Raw genomic sequence first — 26,337 nt, forward strand, 5'->3', positions numbered from 1 at the left:
AAATAACGTTTTTCTATTGGCTGTTTATGTTAGGAGTGGGGAATGACGCTACGTGTATATGGCGACGTCAAAAGTTGCAGGTTGACATTCTTAATTGTTTCCAACCACAACCTAAGCTTACTATCGCTATTTAGCATTAATCTGACATATAAATTATCAGTTTTTCTTGTGTTGTTTTTATGATATGAGTTTGTAGCATTGTACGAAAGAACAATCTGTTAAGCTGTGCCTCGCGCTTGAGGTAGCAGTCGAGGTCTTGCTGTTAACGGTAGAAGCGGTGCACGGTTTCTGTCGTGACAAATTTTACTAATCACTGCCTTCGAACGAGCAGGATCCAACATATCATGTGTTTGAACTGTGCGAAAAAGTATGTAACGCGCGCGATTCGGTATTGAAGGTTTGGACGTTTTTAAATTTAATGATTTAGTTTTATTTACTGTCACATGTCGGTGGTTTCCTTCCAGGGGAAGGGTGGATCGTCTTAATCCCGATCCCTGGGTGAGAACTCGTGCTTCCAACTGACCAGCCGGAGCAAGGAGAAGAGTGTTGCCAAATTCGTGACTCCTTACCGGGAGTTGCGATTGTGGTGGCACGTTGCAATGCCGAATGAATATGTTGCGCATGTGGCTTATGCTAAGCTTCTTTATCTTCTTCAAGAACTTACTACTTTGTTTACTTTATCAGAAAAAATGTGGTTCGCTTTTCCTGAAAAGAATATGAAAATGTACGTCAGGAGACCCATTGGTTCAAGTGTTCTTGATGATTTGGATGGAGGTTGGGTTGAAAATTAGTATGATTTTTTATGTTTCATATTTAGAGATAAAAGTAGGTCAGTGAGATTTTCGCTTATGAGAAATAGGACTGAAAGGAAGTCAGTGTGATTTTCGCCGTTGAGAAATAGGGCTGAAAGGAAGTAAGTGTGAATTTCGCCGTTGAGAAATAGGGCTGAAAGGAAGTCAGTGTGATTTTCACCGTTAGGAAATAAGGCTGAAAAGAAGTGTGATTTTCGCTTATGAGAAATAGGACTGAAAGGAAGTCAGTGTGATTTTCGCCGTTGAGAAATAGGGCTGAAAGGAAGTCAGTGTGCTTTTCGCCATTGAGAAATAGGGCTGAAAGGAAGTCAGTGTGATTTTCGCCGTTGAGAAATAGGGCTGAAAAGAAGTCAGTGTGATTTTCGCTGTTAGGAAATAGAGCTGAAAGTAAGTATGATTTTCGTATATGAGAAATAGGACTGAAAGGAAGTCAGTGTGATTTTTTCACCGTTGTAAGGTTGGGTTGAAAGAAAACTAGTGTTATGTTTTTGCTCTTAAGAGACAGGGCAAGTGTAAATCATTACAGTTTTACGGTAATGGATTACAGTTTTGGAACTTTGTGCTTAGACGAAGAAATAATAAAATTGACAAAGGTGTGCCAAGAGAAACAAAGTGTTGGGGAGAATTTCTCCCGAAATACGTTCTAAGTAATATCTCAGAGAAGTGAGACAAATGAATCAGATTTCAGAACCAAATAAAGTTACTTCAGCACCATGTAACATATATTGTTGTCTTTTTTTAAAAAAGGTCCGATATTTATTTCGACACACTCCTGGAAACAGATGACAACATGCTATGCCTTACGTAGGGAAAAACTCATAATGCCTAGCTTTACAGAGGTACGATAAACGCCAGGCAGCGAAACTGTGTGTATGTATGTTTGGGTAGAGAGAGAGAGGGGGATGGAAGGAGGGGGAGATGAAAGGAATATAAAATTCTGTCTCTATCATTGTTTCATTATTTCTCAGTTTCGTTTCTAAATTTCTCCCCAACAGAAACATCCCGCCTTTGAACTAAAAAATCAACAGTTAAATACCTTTAAAGTTCATTAAAGCGTATGCCTTCATAATCTTCTTATCTCCATTGTCCATATAAACAGGGTGATAGCATCAAAAAAATCCAATAAGTCTCTTTAAATTTTTTCAGATATAAGCCTTTACAGATGGTTGACGTCAAACGAAAGAAACCTAACATTGTGTGACTTTAGGCCGCTGGATGCCGAGAAGGGAAACTGGGGTCGGGGTGGAGGGATGTGACATCCCTGTTGCAACCAGAACACTTGCTAAATCGCATTTCATAATCTTTGCCAAGTTCGATCTGGGATTGTAAGAAGATTTTAAAATTTAAATTTAAACGGGACCAATTATGGACGCCGTGTTCAATATTTTATTATTTCTTTTTTCGCCGTCTCTGTCCCTCTCGTTGATTTCTAGACCGATCTCCGTTGCATAGATCAGTCGTGTTTCCTACATTGTATATTGGATGGATCTCCATCAATGAGTGATGATATTATGAAGTTGATGAAGGGAACACTTGCAAAGGACACACATGCACATACCGGTATTCGAATCAGAGACCCCTGGCGTCGTAGTGCGCTGTGCTAACCACTCCGCTACGGAGATCGGCTCCAGCGATGAAGGATAACAACAAACGCATTAAATAACAAGTGCTTGAACCACAATTTTCTGAATTGCTAGATTGAATACTTCATGTTTTTCTTCGATATTATTTACTTTGGAAAATTCTACTTATTAATTAAAATATATCTAGCATGTCTGCAAGGTCCATATTGGAACTGGTAAAAATGACTGTATTTTACTGTAAAATCACCGACAGCTAATGATGCTAAAAAAAATCTATCTGGAGAAACAGCAATAAATGACACCAAAAGAGCAGGGAAAGGAACGCATTAGTTCTTCGCCTTTCATTTGTTTCTGTGCAGCGCCCTCCAGTGGCAGTAAACTCTGTGTAATTTGAACATAAACTATTTATGTACTTGTACGTAAAATTATTTTACATTTTAATATCAATCTACGCCCCGCATCGTGTCCGTACGGTCTAAGGCGCAAACTTTGGGCTCCTGCTAAGGGACGCGCGCAGGTTCGAGTCTCCTGGGGGAATCGCAACAACTTTTCTCCTGAGATTTCGACCTGTGTATGGGACCGGTGGTCACCATCGTGAAGAAATTGGGGAGCTACGAATGAGTAGCGTAATCCGGTCATATAAAACCTACACGACTGACTTGGGAGTTCGCCGTGCTGACCACACGTCACCCCGTAATTTGTTGGATGAGAGGCCTGTTGTCAGTAGGTAGACACTGTCTCTCACGGGTTATTATTATATCAGTATACACCCCATAAGCTACAAACGATACAGTTTTACAAAAGGTCTGGTCGTCATGTACGGTGTTTGTAACTTACATGTTCCATTTAGGTAAAGGTAAAATTACCCGTGGAAGTAGCACCGTGCCATGAAGGCACACCTAGGGGATGTGGGGGTAAGGAACCACACATTCTCGATCTCGGCCAATTTGGAGGTGATGTGATCAGCACCACGCTCTTGCTGCCTTTACCCTACAGAGTTGCTCCCAGGTACCCATTGATTTGAGGCTGGGTGAGCCCTAAAGGCCGTAAAAATCCGACCTTAGGTCTCACAGCCAGGGTCACCCAAGTGGCAGTAGGTCAGACACCCTACCAACTAAACCACCGCGCTGTTTTCAGTGTCTCTTATTTATGATGAAGGAACTGAAAACGAACTTAGCTGCAACAACATCACTGTGAAGTTACGGAAATTCTTTTACGGTGTCTGCAATGGAGAAGAGATTTCTAAAGTAACACGTCGTAGGCCATTGTTTTCTAGCCTGCTGGTATCACCACAGACGAATGCTCCTATTGCAGCCTCTCTTTCGTTTGTCAGGGGCGGAGGGAGGGTGGGTATCCGTGGCGCAAAATTACTGCCTCTCGCAGCGAAACAGATCTTTCCAGTCAAACAAAGTTACTAACGGTTTACGGGGAATGATCCCAATCACGGGCCTCCCTCTTTTTTCTCTAAGCTTTCTTCTTTTCGTTTTCTGCCTCCTGCACGGAGCCTTTTTCGCAAGAAAGATGAAAAAGACGAAGGAAAAAGGGGAAAGAATACTAATTAATTATTCCGTCCGGCCGAAGGTGATTAGCATGCCAGTGGGTTGCTAGTGCGGGAGGGATAAGGGAGGGGGTTACACGTCTCCCCCCTTTTCTCCCACTTTGAACCATTTTTCTAATACGTCCTCGAAGTCCCTCCTCTGCCGCATGTCGAAGGACAATGGGGACGTTAATTAAGATTTCTATTATCCTTTGCTTTCCACGGCCCACTGCAGGCATCTAGGTTTTACTATGATCGAACACCAAGAACAAAGCAAGGGGGGAGAAATTGTAACGATATTCGCAGCACCAAAGACAAAGCGAAAAAAGAGGCAGGGTTGGAAACATGGCATGAAGAAGGAAGGGCTGAGGGGGGAGAATATGTAAGGTTATTTCTTTATCCATTATATTCGTAAACCTTCCACCGTCGCACTTGGCTTTTGTACGTCGGAAAGATTTCGCTAGGGGAGGAGGTGCATTGTATTTCTGTTCCACCCTCGCGAGGAACAGTTTGAGTAGGATAGGCAGAGCATGACTGCGGTTTAGTCAGTGAAACGGAAATGCCACGAGGCAGAACCAAACCGCCAAGCCTGCAGTAGCTTACGATACGAAGAGGGAGAGAGCGAGAGGAACCCTTGACCTAAAATATTTCGCTGGGAGCAAGGTGGAATGACTGCTAGCTTTTGCAACAAACTGCTGATAACTAGTATGCACAGAATATCCACCAATGGTGAAGAAATAGTTAATACCATGCCACCCTTTTTTTGGAGATGCGTAAGGAAATCTTCATCAAGTGAAAAACCTTTTCTTGGAGATAATAAGATGTAAAATCAGTGTTCTTTGAAGAATTTATTGGTGTATAAAATCACCCAAAATAACACGCGGATTTTTATTTCCTCTTTTGTACACTCAACGGCAAAAGAAACAGCAGGCGAATTGCCCATCAGCATTTTCCTTCGATCTGTGTTACACAATATGATTAGAATGAAGTGAAATAAAAACGTAAATAAGCAGAGGGCAGTATCTGCTTCGAATGAACAGATTTTCATTCCTTAAAACAACACAGGATGTAGAATAAAGAAACTGATTACAGAAACCATCGCCTACTATTATTTTTGCTGTTGACTGTACTTGTTGTTACGTTAGTCCAGTAACTATCTCTAAAACAATAATAATAATGTTGATCTTGGAATGATCTGGAATGTAACAGATGACCCTTTCTCAAGACACCAAAATGTCAACCTCTCGTCCACGCACTACATCCCTGATTGCATTTTGCAGACTAGCGAGGCTTTGGTGACTGGGCTTACACCTAGTATAATCCTCATTGGGGTTCGTGTTGTGTCTATATCTATATATGCTTACCATTGTCTCTTCAAGCATCTCATCTTCGCGATTAACCCAAAGTGTCAGAAAAACGAAGTAAAATAAAACAAATCAATTTTGAATTGGCCAATGATATATGGTGTCTTACGAGTAAATTAACTAACATATCAATTGTAATAAGTGTCTGCACTTAGCTTCAAAATCCACTTTCGGAAGTGCCATCATTCACTTCTCTAGCTATTATAGTTTGTGAAACTGGAATTGCTGACGATGAAACAAAGATAAGATAACTGTGGCAAATCATGCAATAGTAAGCTTGTATTTGGTCCTGCAGTACAACGGCTATACCCAATGCAGTTCAAGCCACACAGGAGGGTGTGGAGGAACGGTTCCCCAATATTCTCGATCTCCAACAGTGTGAAACCGCCTTCACACTCCAGGATTGCCACCGATTCTACCCCCAGAGCAGATGTATGCAGGGAAAATTCGTACCTGATATCAACCACCCCGAGAATCGAACCCTAGTCAATTGCAGTCATCGCCCTACGTACAGTACCACTGCTGTCACTGTGTTTAAATGATAAGTAGGTAAGGGACGCCAACATCATGTACTTCAATGTAGCTAGTGCATAAAGTGTGATTATCTCATTCTATTCGAGAAAAATCCTGTGATCATGCCACCTTTTCGCTGTCATCATGGGAACTGCCTTCCTTTACCACAGGCCTACTGGTCTTCCTCTAGTACCAGGCAGCGCCTTGTATCGCCAAAATAGCAGATCGAGAAATGTGGCCGTGAGTTGTCGTGCTGCAATCATCTTGAAGGGGCAAATCGTGGAAGAAATAGGGGCGAGGGAGGGGGAGGGAAACATATCGAGCCTGAGATTATCAGAACCACTCCACTATGACATGTAATGAAAGGTTCATATTGCGTCTTTTTCTCTTAGCTTTTATTGCGTCGAATCAAAAGCCCAGGAAGAAGAATTGCTTCTTCTGAACTTCGTTCCAACTTTATGAGGACTTTTGTCGTCGTCAAGTCAAAATAAAAATGTTCATCCAAATAAATGGCGGTGGTTTTGGAGAAGAAGACAATATTTCGACAAAGCTTACGGTGGGCGTGGCGTTATCGTAGTATTTGGCTTAAGGAATGTGCTTCTTTTAAACTTTAGCTCCTACAGATACTTCATATGGTAATATTTTGCATACAATATGAGTAAAACCCTAACAAACTAAACAAATCACCTCTAACTATAGTTGATTATTATGAAGAAATTAAGTGGAACTATAGCGGATTCAATAAATTAAGCTGATTACTATTTCAAGAAATTAACTGTATCTGTAGGTGATTACTGCTTGAAGGAATTAAGTAAAACTGTAGCAGATTACTGCATGAACGAATGAAGTGTGACTGCGGTTGATTACTATTTGAATAAATTAAGTGTAATAGTATCTGAATACTATTTGAAGAAATTAAGTGTAACAGTAGGTGATTACTATTTGAAGAAATTAAATGTTAAAAAACTGATTATTATTTGAAAAAACTAAGTGTAGTAGTAGCTGATTACTATTCAAGAAACTAATTGTATCTCTAGCTGATTACTATCTGATGCAATTAAGTGTAACTGTAGCTGATTACTATTTGATGAAATTTAGTGTAGCTGTAACTGATTACTATCCGATGAAATTAAGTGTGACTGTAGCTGATTACTATGTGATGAAATTAAGTGTAACTGTATCCGATTACTATTTGAGGAAATTAGTTGTTTTGTAGCTGAATAACACTTCTGAACATTAAACGTAATTATGATCGAGTTAATTTTTCTGTAAAACAAGTGTAACAGTAGGCAAGTTATTAATTACGTCTTACTGTAGCCAAGTTACCATTTCAAAAAATGAAGTGTAAATGGGTTACTATTTCAAGAAATCAAATATAGCCAAATTACTCTTTCTAGAAGCGGAATGGGAATGAGTGTTCTTTGTGTGTGTCCCTTCATCAGTGTCATCACATCATCACTCATCCTCATCTTCGCGATTAGCCAAAAGTGGAAGAAAAGCGAAGTAAAATAAAACAAATCAATCAATCAAATCTTGGTGTATCTATATCCAGTAACATGACTGATGAGTAGGCAGACAGCCGTTCAAAACACCAGCATACCAAAAGTTCAAATTCCAGCCTAGGAACTCTATAAATTCCAAATCACTTAAGACTGTCGAGGTGTACGGAAACACACCTGAATTTCACACGATCAAAGGAACCGACTTAAACCGCCCTCAGGGGGAAATCGACTTAAGGAGCAACCTCCCATCTCACCTCAGAGAAAGCAGAGGAAGCCGAAGAAAGGATAGAAAACAAAAAAAAAAAAAGAAAGAAAGAGCAAAGCGGAAATTAAAGAGTACAAGGACAAATGTTTACAGAGGGTAAGCAACTCGTCTAATTGTTACACGCTGTAATGCAATACTTCCGCACTGTCATTTGCCGTCAATGCCCAAAGATCATCCGTCATCATTAATTGTTGCTGCTTAACTTTCTCCTTTTTCGCGGCGCACTTTATCAGATCGTCATTTGTCATGACGTAAGGATCTTCCCGTCAATCGCCTCGAGTGGATACTTGAGGAGATGAAAGGGGTGAATGATATTTTTTCACGTTTTTTTTTATTCAATCTCTTCTTCCTCTTCCATCCACTTCTCGCGATCAAGCATCTCCTTCTTGGTGCGCTGCTTTCGAGCACAAAGGAGAGGATATGACCAGTGTTGCCAAATCATGATACAATTAGGGTCTAAATAAGAGGTGTTAAAGTCCTAGAGAAGCCACGAGGTCGTGATGTTTCACGGTAGAGGAATATACCAACGTTTTATGGGTTTCGGTGCATGTAGTTAAGGAGTTGATGTAGTCTTTATAAAATTAAGTAAATCTCAAAAACAGTTCCTTCTCGCTAGTCACAGTAGGTTTGTTTAAGCCAACTTTGTAGACTATTCGGTGCTGGCTCTATTGTTTAAAGCGGGGGTACGAACCACTGTACATGTGCATTCACCTGAGATCGAACCTGGGACCATCGATTACAATGGTAAGACCTAAGAACTAACAGAGATTCAAGAAAAAAACATCCTTATGCGATGCTCCAACTATCAATTTCTCAGAATCTAATGAAGACAGAAAGTTATAACATGGTGATCTGTGCTAGTGTTGCCAACTTTTGGTGGGTTTGACTCGGAGATTTGTTGTATAAATTTATAAAACACATAACACATGTGTCCTCCCTTACTTTCACAATAACGATAAGATCAGATCCAGTGTAAATAATACAGAACACTGACAAGTATCAAACTGAAGACCTGACAAATTATTATGAACAGAAAAATTAGTTGTGAAAATCGTTCTTTTTGTTAACGCGGGGACTTATTTTTGTTTCAATGCAGGACTTCTTATTAATATACATTTAAAAATGATATTCAACACCTCCAAAATTAAGTCCTTAGAATAAAACCCAGCCAAAAACGACATTCCACATAAAGCAAGACTGGAAATACAAGGAATAGTTATAGGTATTTTACTAATTAGGCCGCCTATGGAACGTAGGGAATATCCCATACGAGACATTTATTGGGTTGGTTCGAGCCCCACAGGCCCTATGGGTTGGCACCACTTGTCTGTATTCCTATATTAATTACCACGATTGTTCATCAAGGGTATGTGACTCGTCCATACATCGAGTCGACACTACTCGTATTTGTGATATGTTTCCCTTTTCGAAGGAGTCATGAGAGTTAAGAAAAAGTGCAAGAAGTAGGAGCCCAGTCTGTCCTGAGGTACGAGTGAATCAAGTGAGGCTGAATGAACTACTTGGATGATCTCGTTATTAGCGACACCGCAGGCGACGTGCGATTGTGCGTGGGTGTGTTGTATCCGGGAAGAGACCGGAAGTGGATTTCTTTCCCTCTCTCTCGGGCTGCTGGAAACTCGCCAGCAAAGCGAAAGAGAGATGGAGGAGGGGGGACTGAGGGAGGGGATATACCGAGGTGAGAAGGGGAAAGATATTTGTCACACTACAATCATCGACACAAGCCAGTTTACGGTAGTTTGTCCGTAGCTGTGTAACGTAGTGCTGTATAATTTTGCAGAAGTTAGCTGAGTTTTGTGCGTATGTATACGTCTGATTGGGTGTGTGTAGGGCGCAAATATAATTGAACCGGTCTTGATTTCTTAGATTCTTTAACAAGTTTTGTTAGCGTCGCTTTCCTGCAACTTCTGTCTAATCGCGACGATGAGGATGAATGATGAAACTGACAAAGGGACACTCATAAACGACATCCATGGCCAGGCAGGGTTTCGAACCCTGGACTCCTGGCGTCGTAGCGCCCTGTGCTAATCACTCCGCCATGGAGGGCGGCGGGTTAAATTTAGAATCGGCAATACAGAGTGCATGTGTGGGTTATACATTTGCGAAGCTACTAGCATAGAAACACTGTTGCCAGAAGCAACTATGGCGCTAGTTAAAAAGCAAATCTTAAAATTATCTTACAGAAAGATAAAGCTTATGTTGTGGAAAGAAACAATTGATGACCACGAGAGGGGGCAAATTAGAGTCTACTTTATGCTCAGATGGCCTAATCGGGACTGGATCTACAGTTTAAAGTTACATCCGAAGCTCTATGCAATGTGATTCTACTGGGGATGAAACCCTTCAACCTTTAACTATAAGGGGATAGCATTGACACTATATTAGGATCCGAGACTCATAAAAGGGTTGTTACTCAGATTCAACATGTGATTCCTGGTTTTCTTAGAAAATTTCGCAAAATTATAGTTGGTTCACGAAAGATGAATGATTTGAAATATTTCTCGTAGAGGTAGGCAAATTAGAACAGAGTTTCTGTTAAAATTTGTATCTTTCTTATAGATCAGTTTATAAACATACTTTCTGCGAAAGCTGTAGCTACGGTTTGTACTTGATTTTCAATTTAGGTGTGAAGCAAATGAAGGGCCAGGGGGAAAAACGATGAATGTTCATTCGAGACGATTTGCCAGGAAATGAAAAACAAAGTATTTCTTTTCATAAGTACGTTAACATATGCCAAAATAATAATGCATTTTTCAGGCACTTCTCATCGTTTCCCAACCAAGGCCGTTCTCATTCTTATAGTACAGCTTCTGAACTATCAGATGGCGCTGCGATCTCAAAATGGGCGAAAAATCGACATTCATCGTTTTTCCCCCTGGGTCTTCAAATATTAGAAGCTATTCTTACCTCACTCATTCACAGCTGTATTACAAAGTGAAGGGAATCAACTTTTAACTTCGTTATTGATTTACTTTGACAAGCAAAGAATGCAGGGTGTGTTGGAGGACCGGTTGCTCAGCGTAACATGCTACGACGCCAGAGACCCCAGATTGAATCACGGGTAAGACTTAGGTGTACCACTGCGTTTGTCCCATCATCCTATACTGAACGCAACTCCAACTGGCGGCTGACCTTGACGGCTATTTCTGGCCCTTTCTGTTACCCAATCGTCTTCGGGGGTGTGTGGCTCGATGCGCGTCAACAAACTCAGTTGCGAAGTAAAAGCTGATGAGGTCACATCGCTCTCCCGAAGCAACGTTGTCAAGCTTACTTCTATTTTTGCCAGTTGTCTATTTGCGTGTTTGCATGTGAAACTCCTCCCTCATGTAGGCCCACGTGTGCAGTTGTACCATTAACCCCCGCTGATTTTTGATGCTGACAATATCGTTGCCCGAGAAGACTCATTCTCGCTTTACGGTACGTTTGGCAACATGTTGTGGACTCTACGCTCATTTGTTTCGTCCCACGAACAACTTTCGGTACCTTGTGACTTGAAAATGCCCGATTTCAGTCGGAAAAAAATCAACTGATCGCTGATTCGCTGTTTTCCAACCGCCAGTTGGAGTTGCTTTCAGTATAGTCGTCCCGATTAACCGTAGGGGTAGTCAAGTGAATTAAACATACATAGAAGGACAGGCAAACAAGCAATATCCCTGTTTATTTCCAGACAAAATTTGCAACCATTCATCCTCTTTCTAAGTCTCTTTTATTTATTTATTTATTTATTTATTTATTTATTAATACCTTCAACAGAGGTATATCCTCCTATTACAGAAGGCGTACATATTAATATTAATGATAATAAATAATAATTACAAAATTACAGAATTACAATACAACTTCAATTACGATGGATACATATGCAATCTATTCACAAATTGTATTCATTACAGAAGTATAAACATACAGAACAGTTTATAAGTAAAATAAAAATAATAATAATAATAATAATAGCCTAATCATATAATCTTGAGTATATTACGTAAATTACTATGTATTAACATGTTATTATGTATTAACTATTGCATATTCGTACTTTCAAAAATTGTCTTTAATGTATTCTTGTAAGTCAAGAATGGCATTGAAAAATCTATGGAATGATTATAAATCATAATTTCATTATACATGTCACAAATTCTATTAATCGGGCAGCTCTTAAATTTTTGTGTTTTTGGAATTTTTGGGATGAACATATTTCTACAACGTAAATTAATCTTCCTTATATTAAACTGAAGTTGTCCAAGAAATAAACTATTATCTAATATGCCGTTTACCGTTTTGTACAGGAACAATTGATCTAACAATTTTCGCCTATTGCTAAGGGTTTCGAAATTAAATTCCAGAAGGAGGTCTCTGTAGGGCGTTGTCATTAGTGGTGGTCTATTATATTTTTTAAAATATAAATATCTTAGAAACTTTTTTTGAATTCTTTCGAGATTATTTTCATAAGATTTATAAAGAGGGGACCATATAATAGACGCATACTCAAGTTTACTTCTCACTATACTTTTATATACGGTTTTAATACAGTCAATATCTCTAAAATTCTTCGTACTTCTTATAACAAAACCTAGCGTTTTGTACGCGTTTTTAATCACAAGTGAGACATGTTGTTTAAAAGTCAGGTTAGAATCTAAATGGACACCGAGGTCTTTAACTATATCTGCCTGTGGAAGTACTTGACCATTAATGGAGTAAGTAGATTGAGAAGTAAACCTCTTATTCGTCAACTGCATGAAACAACATTTCTTGACATTAAAACTAAGATCGTTCACACAACTCCATTCATATAACACATCTAAGTCTGTTTGAAGTTTTAACGAATCCTCTCTGTTGTCAATTTGTTTGTATAGTTTTATATCGTCTGCGTACATAAGACATTTAGAGTTCTTAACATGAGACGGTAAATCATTCACAAACAAGCTGAATAACAGGGGTCCAAGATTTGATCCTTGAGGAACACCTGAATTCACTACATACTCAGCAGATGTAGATTGTTTGTATGATACATATTGTTTCCTTCCTTGAAGATATGATTTCATTAGATTTAAGAAATTAGTTGTTAAACCAAAACTAGATAATTTTCGCAAAAGTATGTCGTGGTTAATGTTGTCAAAGGCTTTTGCAAAGTCAATATAAATTGTATGCACCGTTGATCTACAGTAGAGTGCATCGAAAACATTTTGCACAAAATTTACTAAATTTGTTGTGGTAGACCTACAGGGATAGAAACCATGTTGACTATTGTGTATGTAACTTTTAACATGTTTAAATATTCTTGAATACAAGATTTGTTCCAAAACTTTTGCTGGTGCACATATTATGGCTATTGGCCTATAATTCTCAATTTTTGTATTTTCATTTGTTTTTAAAATAGGACAGACTGTTGTTAATTTCCATATCTTAGGAAAATTCTGCGTATTTATTATTAAATTATATATCAGACATAAAGGTATTTTGAATACCTCTGCACAAGCTTTGATTACATAAGGAGGAATTCCGTCTGGCCCACTGGTCTTTTTTGGTTTCAATTTTTTAATAGCATCCCAATATTCCTTGTCGGTAATTCTATTATTTGAAAGTGGATTAGATACCTGTAGTTCAACTTCCTCAATTATGTCATATGCACTTTCATAATCAGCATAAACAGATTTAAAGTAAGAAGCAAAGCTATTTACTATTTCTTGATTCGTTTGTAATATTGTATTACCGTACATCATACCTTGGTTTGAAATCATATTTCTACCCTTTTTATTTTTTACATAATTCCAAAACAGTCTACTGTTATACTTGATACTCTCCTCGGTTTCCCTTAGATACACGTTGTATGCTCTATTTATAAGTGTTTTTACTCTCTTACGAGTATCTTTATATTTTATTCTGCTATCATTATCATGTTCCATTCGTTTCCTGTAACACTCTTTAAGTCTTAACATATCCTTAATTTCTCGAGTAAACCAGGGAGGGTATTTACTGTTTGAGTGGATTCTCTTTGTTGGTACTGTAGAATTAAAAACAGAGTTAACTCTAAGATTGAAATATTCCACAGCGTCATTTACATTATTCATACTACTAATAGGTTCCCAATTTGTATCTCGAAACAGTTCATACATTCGGCGGAAATTTGCTTTTTCAAAATTTAACATTACAACTGGATTAGTTCTTGAAGTTTGTTTTGTTTTTGTATAATTCACATTTGCAATTAATGCCGGATGATGCATATCTTCTTTTACAAGAGGTAATTCGTCTGTATTTACTGTAACACAATCCCATATATTAGTTAAAATCAGATCAAGTGTTCTATTGTTTTTATTTATTATGTTATTAATAGAATGCAAGTCATAGAAAGACAAAAAATTATCTAAAGCTTTATATGAAGGTCCTCCCGTCTGCAGATTATAACTTGAATCTACAATGTATGGTAAATTGAAATCTCCAATAATAATAATATTGTTACCTTGTAATTCTTCATTGTTTTCGAATAAGTTATAGAAATACATGTAATCATCTACTGCTGAGGAAGGTGTGAAATACACAGTAATTATATAGTATATCTTATTATCTAAGGTCACTTTAACACAGATCATGTCTAGATTATTGCTTAATACAACATTGTTAGCTTTTATGTTTTGTTTAGTGGCAATTAATACTCCCCCACCTCTATTATTACTTTGTCTATCATGTCTAAATACCTTATAGTTCTCAGTAAACAATTCAGTACTGTACACACCGCTATGTAGCCACGTTTCTGTAATGGCAATTATGTCATAGCTACACATGGAAATGTTTAGAAAAAATTCCTGAGTTTTTGTGTTCAGGCCCCTCACATTTTGATAATAAATTGTGAAATACTTTTGTGAAGCCATTCCAAATTATACTAACTTATCAACATCTTCAATTGTTTTCAGAACAAAAATATCTCTATCACCTTCTCGTTTTCTTAATTTTATAGACCCTGAACCATCAACCCATAAGTATGCGTAGTTTTTCTCTCTTTTAACTTTCCTGGCATAGCCATAAATTTTCTTCCTGAGGGGAGTGAGACTTTGATTAATATATACAACATCGTTATTTGTGTAGCCCAGATGTGTACAGTTTAGATTTCTCTTAACTTTACGTCTTTCAATTATCTTATCTCTAACTACACGTCTAACAAACTTAACAATAATGCCTGCCGATTTCTGTTGCGGAAGTTTTTTCATTCTGTGACATATGTCAATCATTTCATTTTCTACCTTTACATCTAGTACTTGTCCTACTTTCTTTACAATTTCGTAGGGATCTTCATTCAAGTTTTCTGGTACACCATATATTTCAAGTGTATTTCTCCTACCATACTGTTCCAGATCATCTAGTTGTAGTTGTGTCTCCTTCAATTGCTTCTTTAATAACAGATTCTCACTTTCCAACACCTCTATCCGCCCTAAGCATGCACCTATACTCTCGGACTGTTTTTTTATTAGTTCGGCATTTTCATCTAATTTCTCGTGAGCAAGGTTTAGTGATTTTCCTAGTTCACGTTCCGTTTCTTCTTGCTGCTGCTTCAAGTTTTTAACTTCATTTGTAAGAGCCTGTAACAGTTCATAGACGTCCGTTAGGGATGGATTCACTACCTTAGCTGGTTCCTCCGCACTTTCAAGAAGTAGACTACTGCGCCGTTCTTTCATGCATTTTGTACATCGCCATTCCCTGTTTTCAGATTTTAAATATTCCACATCACTTTCCTTTAACTGCACACATTTCATATGATACCAATTGCAACAACCACTGCACTGTATTTTCGATGAAATATCCTGTCTTGATACAGGTTTAAAACATTCTGAGCAAGTACTCATATTCGGAGAAATCCGGCCAAAGCTCCAACCGTGCTGTATAAAAAATAGATGCACTAATCGACTTGTATACTGTTTGTTTACATTTGCAAGGACCACAAATTAGTTAATAAAGTACATAAAAAACGTATTTCCTTCCCATATTTTTATCTAGTTACAAAGTTAAGTACTTACTGCATTGTTTCACAGTATTATTTCATTTCAATAACGTGCACACACTGTAATATTTCACTAAATTTACGGAGCGACAACAGCCGTGATCCTACTCCATTTCTTCTTCTTCTTCTTCTTGCATGTATACCAAGAATATGTATTTGCGAGCACTGGCCAATGGGGCAACGGTCCTTTCAGAAATTTTTAGAAAATGAACATTATCAAATGAAAGTAGTATAGAACTCGGACAAACCGAAGTGGTAAAGTCAACCCCACCTTAAAACGACCCCGATTACAATTTTCGTCTTTGAAAAACGTTTAAAATTAAGATTAAAATTGGTCATTACGAAAGATGTTATAGTGTACCCCGCCCCCACTAGAACGCAACCATGTAATATCCATCTTTAGAATTCCAACCCTCTTCGAAGAGAAGTCCTACGTACACTCACGCACAAAAGCATTCTCGACACAGCGAAAAGGAAAAAGGGATTCTTTTCCAGCGACACTATTTACAAATGCACGATACCATGTTCTAGCATTTTCGTGAACAGCAAACAGGACAATATCCCTTCCTCCCTTTCCCGTCCAACACACTTTTGGGGTTGACGGTACAAGTCAAAAGGAAAACCAGGACTGCAATCAGGTGCACGCATAAACCCATACCGCAAAAATACCTGGATCTCCCCTTCGACCCCATTCCCCGTCCACTTCCCTACCCCATAAAGACCCTTATGTTCCTAATTGCCCTGCTAGTGGTCACGACACTGGACAGCCCAGCTATCGGTTCGTTCGTCTACGATCGATGGTGACATCTCGTGGCAAACACAAAATTTAAACGTGGAGTTGAGAAGGGGAACTTACGAGTCAGATTTATGAGAACAAAACATTGGAATTAAAAGAGAACGAGCTGAAATATTTCTCGCTCGTGTAGGGAACGTTGTTAGCTTGAGAAACGATACAAATTCTGCACCAGGAGCATTGGCGTATCAAGCGGGGACAAGGGGACACTTGCTCACTCTGAAAAGCGAATGGTGAAAACTTTTCACTCCGTTCATTGCGTGTTTTACGTGGAAAGTAAACTAAATATTATTCCCATGTCAAAAAATCCATAATAAAGGATAATAAAGCTTGACTCCTGGAGACAATTGTTGTTTTCCCCCACGATTTGTTCAACTTTACACTAGAAACAAGTCTAGGTACGCAGATGACTTGGAGAATGCTTTCTACATAAGGTTGATGAGTTTTAGATCAAACTCTTCCCTCGTATTTTGTTAAATGCGCCCAATATGCTGTATGACGCTCTTTAGTTTAATGACCATATTGGTTTTTCCTCGCTTCCCTTGTCAGCTTATAAGGCTCCCGCCGTAAGACTGAATGAGAGCTATAGCAAGCAAAGAAGTTACAATAATTTAAAAATAGGTAGTGATTTATGTGACTGGCGCTAACGCTAACGCCTTTTGTGCGAGCAGATCTGTAGGAACCTCCAAAATTGCAGTGTTCAGAAGCTTGGAGAGCTACTCGAAAAGAAATAGTATCAGGCGGCTTCGGTCTCAAGAGCCAGAAAACAGCGACGATGGGACTCGATTCTCTGACCACGCGTCACGCAGTCGCTTAGCAAGTCCTCAAAGGGTTGTGCCACGGAGTCTAGTTCATTGTTATAGTGGGGTATTAAAAGAGTGAAAAAAGGAAATGCTGTACCATGGCTATTCTGTCATAGGCTGCAAAAAATTGTGATTGTACCATCGTTGGTTGACTAAGGATGCTTCAAGAGCCGTTTCCCTCAGCAACTGGAGGAGACGGATCGGTACTGCAAGCGACTGGTGAAGACCGAAAGAAGGATGGAGTTGGGGAGGAAGGTCGGGAGAATTCGGATCACAGAGCGATCTGTCTTCCTGTAGAACTTTGATGGCGACTCACGCCGAACCTCTGAGCCGCCTTTGGAAACACGCAGGAATGTGTAGAGGTTACTGCCAGTGACGTGCGTAATGCGTAAACACTGTTTGATTTGGTTTCATTATTTTGTTATTTAGCGTTTCTCTTCCACTACTTTTGGTAATCACGACGATGAGGATGATTGATGATATAAGGGGTTCAGAGCACAACTGGTAACTCCACGTTTCATGAAAGTTGGGTTACATGCAGAGGCAAAAACATAAAATAAACTTGGGGAGGGGGATTTGTATCACAATATTTGATTTATATATATATATATATATGTTTGTGTGTGTGTGTGTGTGTGTTTGCACATATGACCCTCTACGTGATTTTGGGGGGTGAGAAAGTGCCTTGCCCCCCTAAGTCGGCGCCTATGGTTACATGTACAACTAAAAGAAATTGATGACTGGACATTCACAAAGAACACCCATGCCCAGCAGGCCGGGATTCGAACACAGGACACCTGGCGTCGTAGCCCACTCCGCCACTTAGGTCGGAGTGTAAACAATCGAACCTACGTAACCAGCATGGTGACCAGGTCAGACTTTACAGAAGTTGAAAATAGGTGTCGTTAATTTAACTGTTGAAGGGTTATGACAAATTAATATATAATCATCTTACAGTTACGAACAATACACACTTCCTGCTAAGTATCAAACGCAATGTATTAAATATTGGTATCAGTTCGTTATATCGGAGACACTTTAAAAACGGATATTTTGTGTTTCGTATGGTTCGTACTTACCAATTGTGTTTTGCGGAACATATTTGAAGGTGCTATTAAGGTTTTCACACGATTAGAATAGCCCCAAAAATCATTCCCGGATAGCCCCACGGACCATTCACAGAATGTTAGGTTAGGCAAACATAGTTAAAAAACGGCGTGGTTACGTTTTCGCTTAAATTGAAGCAACGGGAATTGATTTCCGGCTGAAATACATTGAAAGATGAAAGAAAATATCTCTAAGAACTTCGACAATGCTACAGAAACTGATTTCCGTAAGTAGTTTCTCCTGTAAATTTGAAGAAAAGTGTCTCCGATATAACGAACTGTTATCTAAATATTCAAGTGACTGATGAAAACAAAGACTGCTTATGTTACAACTTTACCTCCAATTTACGTATTCTCAACAACAATGCGAGACTTGTTGCCATAAATAGGATCGGTTTACTTTTGAATTCGAAGTAATGTGTTTCAGAAATTGCGTCTCTAAACTAAGCGTTTTAAATTACTTTATGTGTAGGTTACACATTATCTACGTATAGGCTACGTAAACTCACACCTTACATTACTGGTAATATCGATCCTTCTCAAAAACATTTCGCTCAATTTTCTTTCTTAAAAAATACTTGATATGTTTTCTTGTATTAAAGCTTCCCATTTGATAATCTGGATGTAATCCAAGATGGCGGCTTTCCAGAAGGCCGCCATGATACACACTAGCTCCATCTGGTGTGCCCCCACCACAATTACCCGTATCCGAAATTGCATCGCCCTTCGTCAACTTGTTTTCAAATTAAAAAGGGTGGTGCCGGACTTTTGCCTCATCCTGTCGTTAACTAGCCAGGTGTTCAGAAACACGTTGATGTAAGAGTGATCCTAGATTATGGATTTCTCTGCGAAAAGATAATTTCTAAAGAGACATATGAACGAACTGCATTAAATTCCTTAACAAAAGCATATTCTGAAACTTCTTTGTACGATATGATATTTTTGAGGCAAATAAGTCAGCTGAAATGTATGTAGTTGTTACTAAGATGAAATCCCATTCCATCCAGATTTCCCCATCAAACACGTACTTGGTTTTTCTATAACAAATTTAATATTAATATTCACTATGTTATTATGAGACTAAGAAAACTTCATCTCCCCAAGTCCCTTCGTAACTCCGGTACATATTAAACCAAAATGGCATTTCATATTCGCCTGTCATTTTACAATCCGTCTCCAATAAACAAGGAGACGCAATAGCATCAGTAACATCTATTATAATTCTTATAATTTCAGCATTCATCATTAAAGAAATTTTCAAGGACTACAATTCTACCCATTATATCAAAGGCAATTTTGAATTATGCTCGTAACTCTTATTTTATTAACCTGTACTGAGGCCCGAGTAATTCAAATATATATTTTAACAGGACAAATCCTAAGAAATGCATGTTATATAGAGGATGCTACATTTTGAAAACAGAGAGCATGCAGTAGTTATAACCATGTGCTGTATGTTATTGATACTTACACACTTTTAACAATTTAAATGTCTTCTCTTCTTCGAATTAGCGAATCCTCCATCGAAGGGTCTAAACACAAGATAAAATAAACATAAAAAATAAAAATATAATGGAATAAAAATAAATAACAAAAAAATATTAAAATAAATAAATAAACAATTATGGAAGAATAGTAACAAACAGAAATTAAACCAAATAAAATATTAACAAAATATATTCCTATTAGTTAAATTATTCACTTCAAACTTTGTACTTTCTCTGTGTATCGTCACCACAATCCTAAAATGGAAAGTACCTTGTAGTCAAATAAAATAAAAGTGGTGGACACATGATGTAAATTTGGTGTAAAAGTTTGCAATGACACGAAGGAAGCATGATACGTATCATAACATTTAGTTTGTCATTTACTAAATTAATTATATCAGGTATAATTGCAGTGGTTGTATGATTATGTGAGGCCATGAAGGCTGGTTATCCTCGTTGCACGGATGTTAAACCGGTTCTACGCGGAATTTGGGTAACTGACATCTGGAGGTAGCGATCTTAAAGGTCTACATGAACTTTGACTCGAGAGCAGCAGAAAGACGCTTGCAACAAAGCGTCTTTTGGGGACCCTGGTCTTTTGCCGCCCTGGTCCTTCGGTGACCCAGTTCTTAGTATTTTGGCGCCCTAGTCTTTTTGAGTTCTGTTCTATTGGCGCTCTTATTTTTTGAATGTTTCGATTTCTTAGTGTTCTGAATTTTTGTGTTCTTGATGCATAGATGTCACTGTCTCTTGACACTTGACATTTGTTACCAATTTCAGATTTGGTTCACAATACATGTGTTTATCATTAGCATAATTGCACAACGTTGTCACATAGCGTAATTATTAACATAGAACTGTAAAAGAAGAAGAGTCAATTATGAATGTAAAATGTACCAATGTAGAGCTAATATGTTTTCCAAACATTGCTGCTTATATCATACATGTAGCTTAGGTGCAAGTCTATACATGACATTTCGCCCGACCCTGTGGCCGAGTGGTTAGCACATCGCGCTGCGACGCCAAGGGTCCCGGGTTCGAATCTCGGTCGGGTTTGGTTGTTTGTGAATGTCCATTCATGAATTTCATCATTTCATCACTCATCCCCATCTTCGCAAATTAGCCAAGAGGCACAAAACGCGAAGTAAAATAAACTAAATCAATCAATCAATCAATCAATATACATGACATTTCATAGAACGCTCCACCTACTTTGAACGTTAGGTTTCCTGCGCATGCTCATCAGGCGTGCTTCTGCGCGTAACTCTCTACAGCAGCTTAGGCTCGTTTGCTAGCTTTGCAGGAAAGAGGGAGGTACATGTAACATTTCCTGTCTCCCTTGCTACATATCTTTATGAACTTCAGCGAACTCTTTTTCAGTTCAAAAATGGGTATTTTTTTACTTTTGAGTCACTTGAAGAAACAAGAAAGCAAATGAGATGTTTCAGAGTACCTCAGGATTATACGGCGTAGCTGTAGCGTAGATAAGGACAAGCTTATTTCCAGTCCTCAAGCAGAACTGAAGATCTTAATTGGGGCTCTATCCATCCCAACCCTTTTGTTTTTTGAGTAATTCACTTCCGTCATCTCGTGCAACAATGACGTGCCCTCCTCTCCCACCCTATGGTCCGTTACAATTCTTCCCCAGCGGCCTCTTTCTTTCCCCTATCTCCAAAAAAAAAGGAGCATCAATCCTGAGATGAGATCTGTTTGTCTCTTCGGAGCCAGTCTCCGCTTCCAAGCGCATTGACATGAAGATGTGTCAAGGGGCTGCTCAGAAGGGAGGGGGGAGGGGTTATAATCTTTGAAGGATTTCTCTGTGTAAAACTCTCTGACCTTCCGTTTGCAGACGCTGATCAAGTCTGATCGATCAACACCCACTGGGACCCCAGTCCGACGTAATGTTTGCATTGAACCAAGCCGGAATAAATCAGGAAAAGGAGACGGGAACGGCCATTTGAATGTAAGGAGAAGAGGAGAAGACACGCAGCTGCGAACGAAGGGGGAAGGGAGGAGAAATTAAGGGTCTGACAAGAAGGAAAAAAAGGGGGAGATCCGGATTTGAAGAAACGAAATTTTTCAATCTAAACACACTTGAGAAATGCCAATCAAATCAGGGGCTGCAATCGATACGGCTGCACTTGCACCAATCCCGCTGCACAACGAGCACACGGAACTGACTCCGTTTTTTATCCTTGAATGTATGGATGTCGATAACTCAATGCAAAGGTGTAATCTCGGTTGCATATATGTCAAGGCGAATCGATTTTTTTCTGTTCCTTTCTTTACGGCGACTTACAAAGCGATATTCTTTTTCAATTTCCACAGGGTGTCCGAGACATTGTATATCCATGGATTCGCATAAACTCTACTACTTTGCCGGCCCCCGTGGAGGAGTGGTTATTACATCACGCTACAACGCCAGTGGGTCTGGGTACGAATCCCAGCCTGAACATGGATGTTTGTGAGTGTTCATTCATGGATTTCATCATGTCATCACTCAACCCCATCTTCGAAAATTAGCCAAAAAGTGGCACAAAAAGCGAACTATAATAAAGCAAATCAATAAATAAAATTTACCTACCATAGTGGTGTTCGTTGGTACATGTGTGTTTCTGTGCATTTCACGGGGGTGGGGGAAAAATCACGTGACGAAACAAGAGCAAGGAGAGCAAACGAGGAAGGGAACGAAAAAAAGGGGGAGAGATGAAGAAAATACACATATATTTTATTTCCTCCGAAAGCGAGGCTAGAAAGGGGGAGAAAACGTAACGTTTCCTGCCTATCTGGATAACAACCCTCGTTTATAATCTTGTCACAAAAAAAGAAGAAAAACGGCAATTCTGAAAGGAGACAAGACGTCCCACGTAACACATACGATTTTTATCATAACGATCTCGATATTACCAATTCTGGAAGTTGTAATTTCCTCTCCGATACAGAGAACTGTTATGCATTTCTGACTTCGTATGTGTGGATGATCTACGTGTTGGTATTATTGATTCTCGTTGACCCATCTTTTCCTCTCTCTCTCTCATCTTTTTCCTGTGTACCTTGTAAAGATGCGGCATCATTAAAACTTTTGCTGCAGACCTCGTTATGTTGCCTTCTAGGAACGGTAACCAAACTTATTTTTTTTACACACTTTATGTACTTCCGGGCGATAATTACCAAGGTCCGCTTATAGCATCCATCTCCTTAAGGGAAAAAAGGGTTTGTTGGGGTGGACGGGGAGAGATCGCTCGTTTTCTGAAAGGTTTCTGGGGGAGGGGGATGCGCCTAAGCTTTGGGTTATGCGTGTAGGAAGACTCCTTAAAAATCTTGAAGATTTCTGGGGCAAATATGAAGATGCTGAGGATGCAACAGATTTACAGAGTGGGTTTTGTTTATTGTTATGATGAGCGGCCTACATACGTAAATATGTTACGCCTTGTTTACTTTTAACATGTATATGTTTTCTATGTTTGTTATTTTCACATTAATATGTTTTATTTGTTTGTGTTATCAAATTTATAGTTTTTGGATTTATGTGAATTAAAGATGATACCGGAAGTTGAAGCCATTTCCGGTTTCTAGACATTTTTGAAACTATCCAGTCTGACACAGATCTATCTGTTGTTGAATCAGTTGTCATGACAACAGTTTGCGATGAGAACAGAACGTTGATTTTTGTAATTGCGTTTGTGGCAATAATGTCATTATATCGCTGTGACTGATCTTAATTAACAAAAAAACGACAATAAACTTTGTGAGGAATTATGTTTTAAGTTTTTCAACAGCACGTCCTGAGAGGGCTCAGTGTAGCCGAAACCTAAAGGAGAGTCTCATAACCCTACGGAGCACGGTGATTGGGCAACTATCGTGACGTGGTAATGTTGTGGCTCGCACCAGAAGAACGTCACAAGTAGGCGTCTTCCAGATGGTGTAATGATAATGCTACAAACAAGGTGTTCCTGGTTCGATCCCGGTGAAGGCACATTGGACAGTGATTGGAATCCTACTTTAAACCGTAGGCCCAGTCCGGACCTAATATGACTATAAATTGGACTTAAAAATTGAGGCAATAACTAAAATAGATGATCATTCTCTAGGACGAATTCGGATCTCTCCGGTGGAGTATTGGTAATTTCGTCGCCTTGTAATCTAGGGGCCCATGATTGGATATCAGTGATTCGTATCCTACTTTAAACTGTATGTCCAGTCGACATTAGCCTATTTGTGCGTGAAATAGACTTGAAACAAACTCAAACTCAAAGCTAGGATGTTCGCAACACTGTAACCAAGTGGTTCCCGTGTTCGGTTATCAGTTGGAACCATTTCAATGGTTCTGATAACACGTTCTGTGAGATCAACCTTACCCGTGAATACACATAACCCTTTTATGTACGAAATGAAGAAATACTCTTCAATTTCTAACCTGTTTCTTTTGACAATACGGGACAATATAACACTAAGTACGTAATTCATTCTGGCACCATTTAATAGTTGTTCAACAATATTCATTTTTAGTACGTAACATTTTCGACAAGACTTTACGTCATTTAAGTTTAAAAAACTAAAGTTACCTCCAGATGCAACATGCCGCGAATGTTTATGGGAGATGTTGACGTAGGGGTCCCACATTCACAATCTAGGCCATTTGTGAAGCTCGTGTGATCAGCACCACGCTCTGGACCCCCAAGGTACCAATTTGTTAGAGGCTGGCTGAACCAAAGAGTCATTGCATGCTGGATAATTCACATCCACTAGGGGAATCGAACGCGGGTCTCCCGCACGGCATTCAGACGTCAAACCAACTGCACTACCGTGGTTATTTTTACATCATTTACTGTTCATCTTCGACATTTATAAATGTGATCTTGTAATTGGAAAAAATAAGAATCCCATAATTCCTGAGAGACAAATTTTCGAATTCAGATAAATCGCAATTGATCATATGAATACATTGAATTCTAACAGTGAGAATAAAGATTAAAGGAATTTTCTTATAGGAAGTCTTGAAGAATCTGTCATCACTTTGATAACTATAACCGTTCATCACCCATTTGAAAATGTGTGTATAGTGAGGGGCTATCCGATAGCGTAGTGGCAACGTCGTGGTCTTGTAAACAAGGGGTCCAGATGGCGCCACATAGTGGTTCGGATCCTACTTTTAACTGTAGATCCGGTCCAGATTAGCATATCTGCGCATAAAATGGACTTCGGAAACTCAAACTTATGCATGATGAAACAACAGAATGGGGAGTATGATAGTATCGATAGTTTATGGGATAATCTACTCTAAAACTTCGTTTCCTGTGTCGAAAAAGATGCCTGGAGACAGGTTGGAATGTCTCCTTCCTCATGGCTTCCGGTTCCCCAGTGCAAAATACCAATCCGTCTCTGTGTGCGAGGGAGACGCGGTTTCGATATCCGATTTCCTCCACGTCCATCACCAGAGCCATTCCTCAGTGGCGGGTATCTCAGGAACTACTTTCCCGACTGTAAGCTCCGATCTGGCATTATAGCCAAGAACAAGCATCCTTGTGATCTTCACGGAATGTTAGCCGAAGCGTCATATCAGCACGAGTTTCGCGTAGAAATGGATACAAATTTCCTTAACAAAGGAAAACAAAACTAAAAGATCAAATAATCAAGCTGAATGCTGAAATAAAACATCCCATACAATAAAAAACAGTAAGAACAACACTTACCTTACTCATAACAGATCTTGAGACTTCACGTTTTTTGCCCAGGAAATCTGAAAGATAAGCAAAAGATAGACAGTTAGTGCTACTTCATCCATAGTTTCTGCTTGTATCTTGTGATTGCGTGTACAATGTAAATTACATCATTTTGTAACTCCGAAAACGTGTTACATGTATTCTTATTCTTATGTACAGTCAGCGGAATTAAAAAGGGAACACCTATATCCTGAAATACTCGTTTCCCGCGTGTCTTTATGTGTGCTGCCTAACTTGCTGGCGAAGGCAGAAATTGCCGTTGAAGATTCGAAACTGAGGTTTGCTTATCGCCGTAGAGTTAGGCAACGCCATACAGCTTTTTCAGGATGTAGATGTTCCATTCTTATTGCCGGTGACTGTACATACACGAATAATTATATATCTAACATGTTTTCTGAGTTATGAAATGAATATTTTGTACTAGATAGATGCATCATAATGTATTATAGACATTTTATGTACCTCTATACGCCTCTAATCACCTGAAAGGCATATCCAAATGTTTTGCTCATAACAGAGAACGTGTGGTCTAACATGTTTTCCTTCCTTCTTTGGGAAACCTTACTTTTCCGGCAGATACCAAGCTATGTAGGGCCTCCCTGATTGTGCAGTGGTAGCGTCGTCGCCTTGTAATCGAAGGGGTCCCGGGTTCGTTACCTGGTGGAGGCACATAGTGGTTCGGATCTAACTTTAAACTGTAGGTGTAGTCCCAATTAGCCTTAATGTGCATAAAGTGGACTTAAAACACCAACTCAATCAATCAACCAAGCTCTGTAGGAACCTACAATTGTACAGCAAACCTAAACGTCAACGTGGCAACATAGTCCGCTTCTGTAGTTTT

The 26,337-nt window shown here is 39.0% G+C and overlaps 1 protein-coding gene across 10 annotated transcripts in view; it reads right to left on the reverse strand.

The window, feature by feature from the left end:
* Nucleotides 1-26,337, reverse strand: part of LOC145994416 (uncharacterized) — a 574,460-nt gene that overhangs the window by 202,693 nt on the left and 345,430 nt on the right. For all 10 annotated transcript variants that reach the window (XR_014442353.1, XM_083130571.1, XM_083130585.1 and 7 more), the window contains exon 3: nt 25,467-25,513. Coding sequence is in view for 9 of the 10 variants with exons in the window: in XM_083130571.1 (XP_082986697.1) it covers nt 25,467-25,475 (9 nt within the window). In the remaining variant the exon portion in view is untranslated. The remainder of the gene's footprint in view (nt 1-25,466; nt 25,514-26,337) is intronic.

This window comes from Lepisma saccharinum, chromosome 1 (genome assembly GCF_977018435.1).
Source record: "Lepisma saccharinum chromosome 1, izLepSacc3.1, whole genome shotgun sequence".
NCBI classification, from domain to species: Eukaryota; Metazoa; Arthropoda; class Insecta; order Zygentoma; family Lepismatidae; genus Lepisma; species Lepisma saccharinum.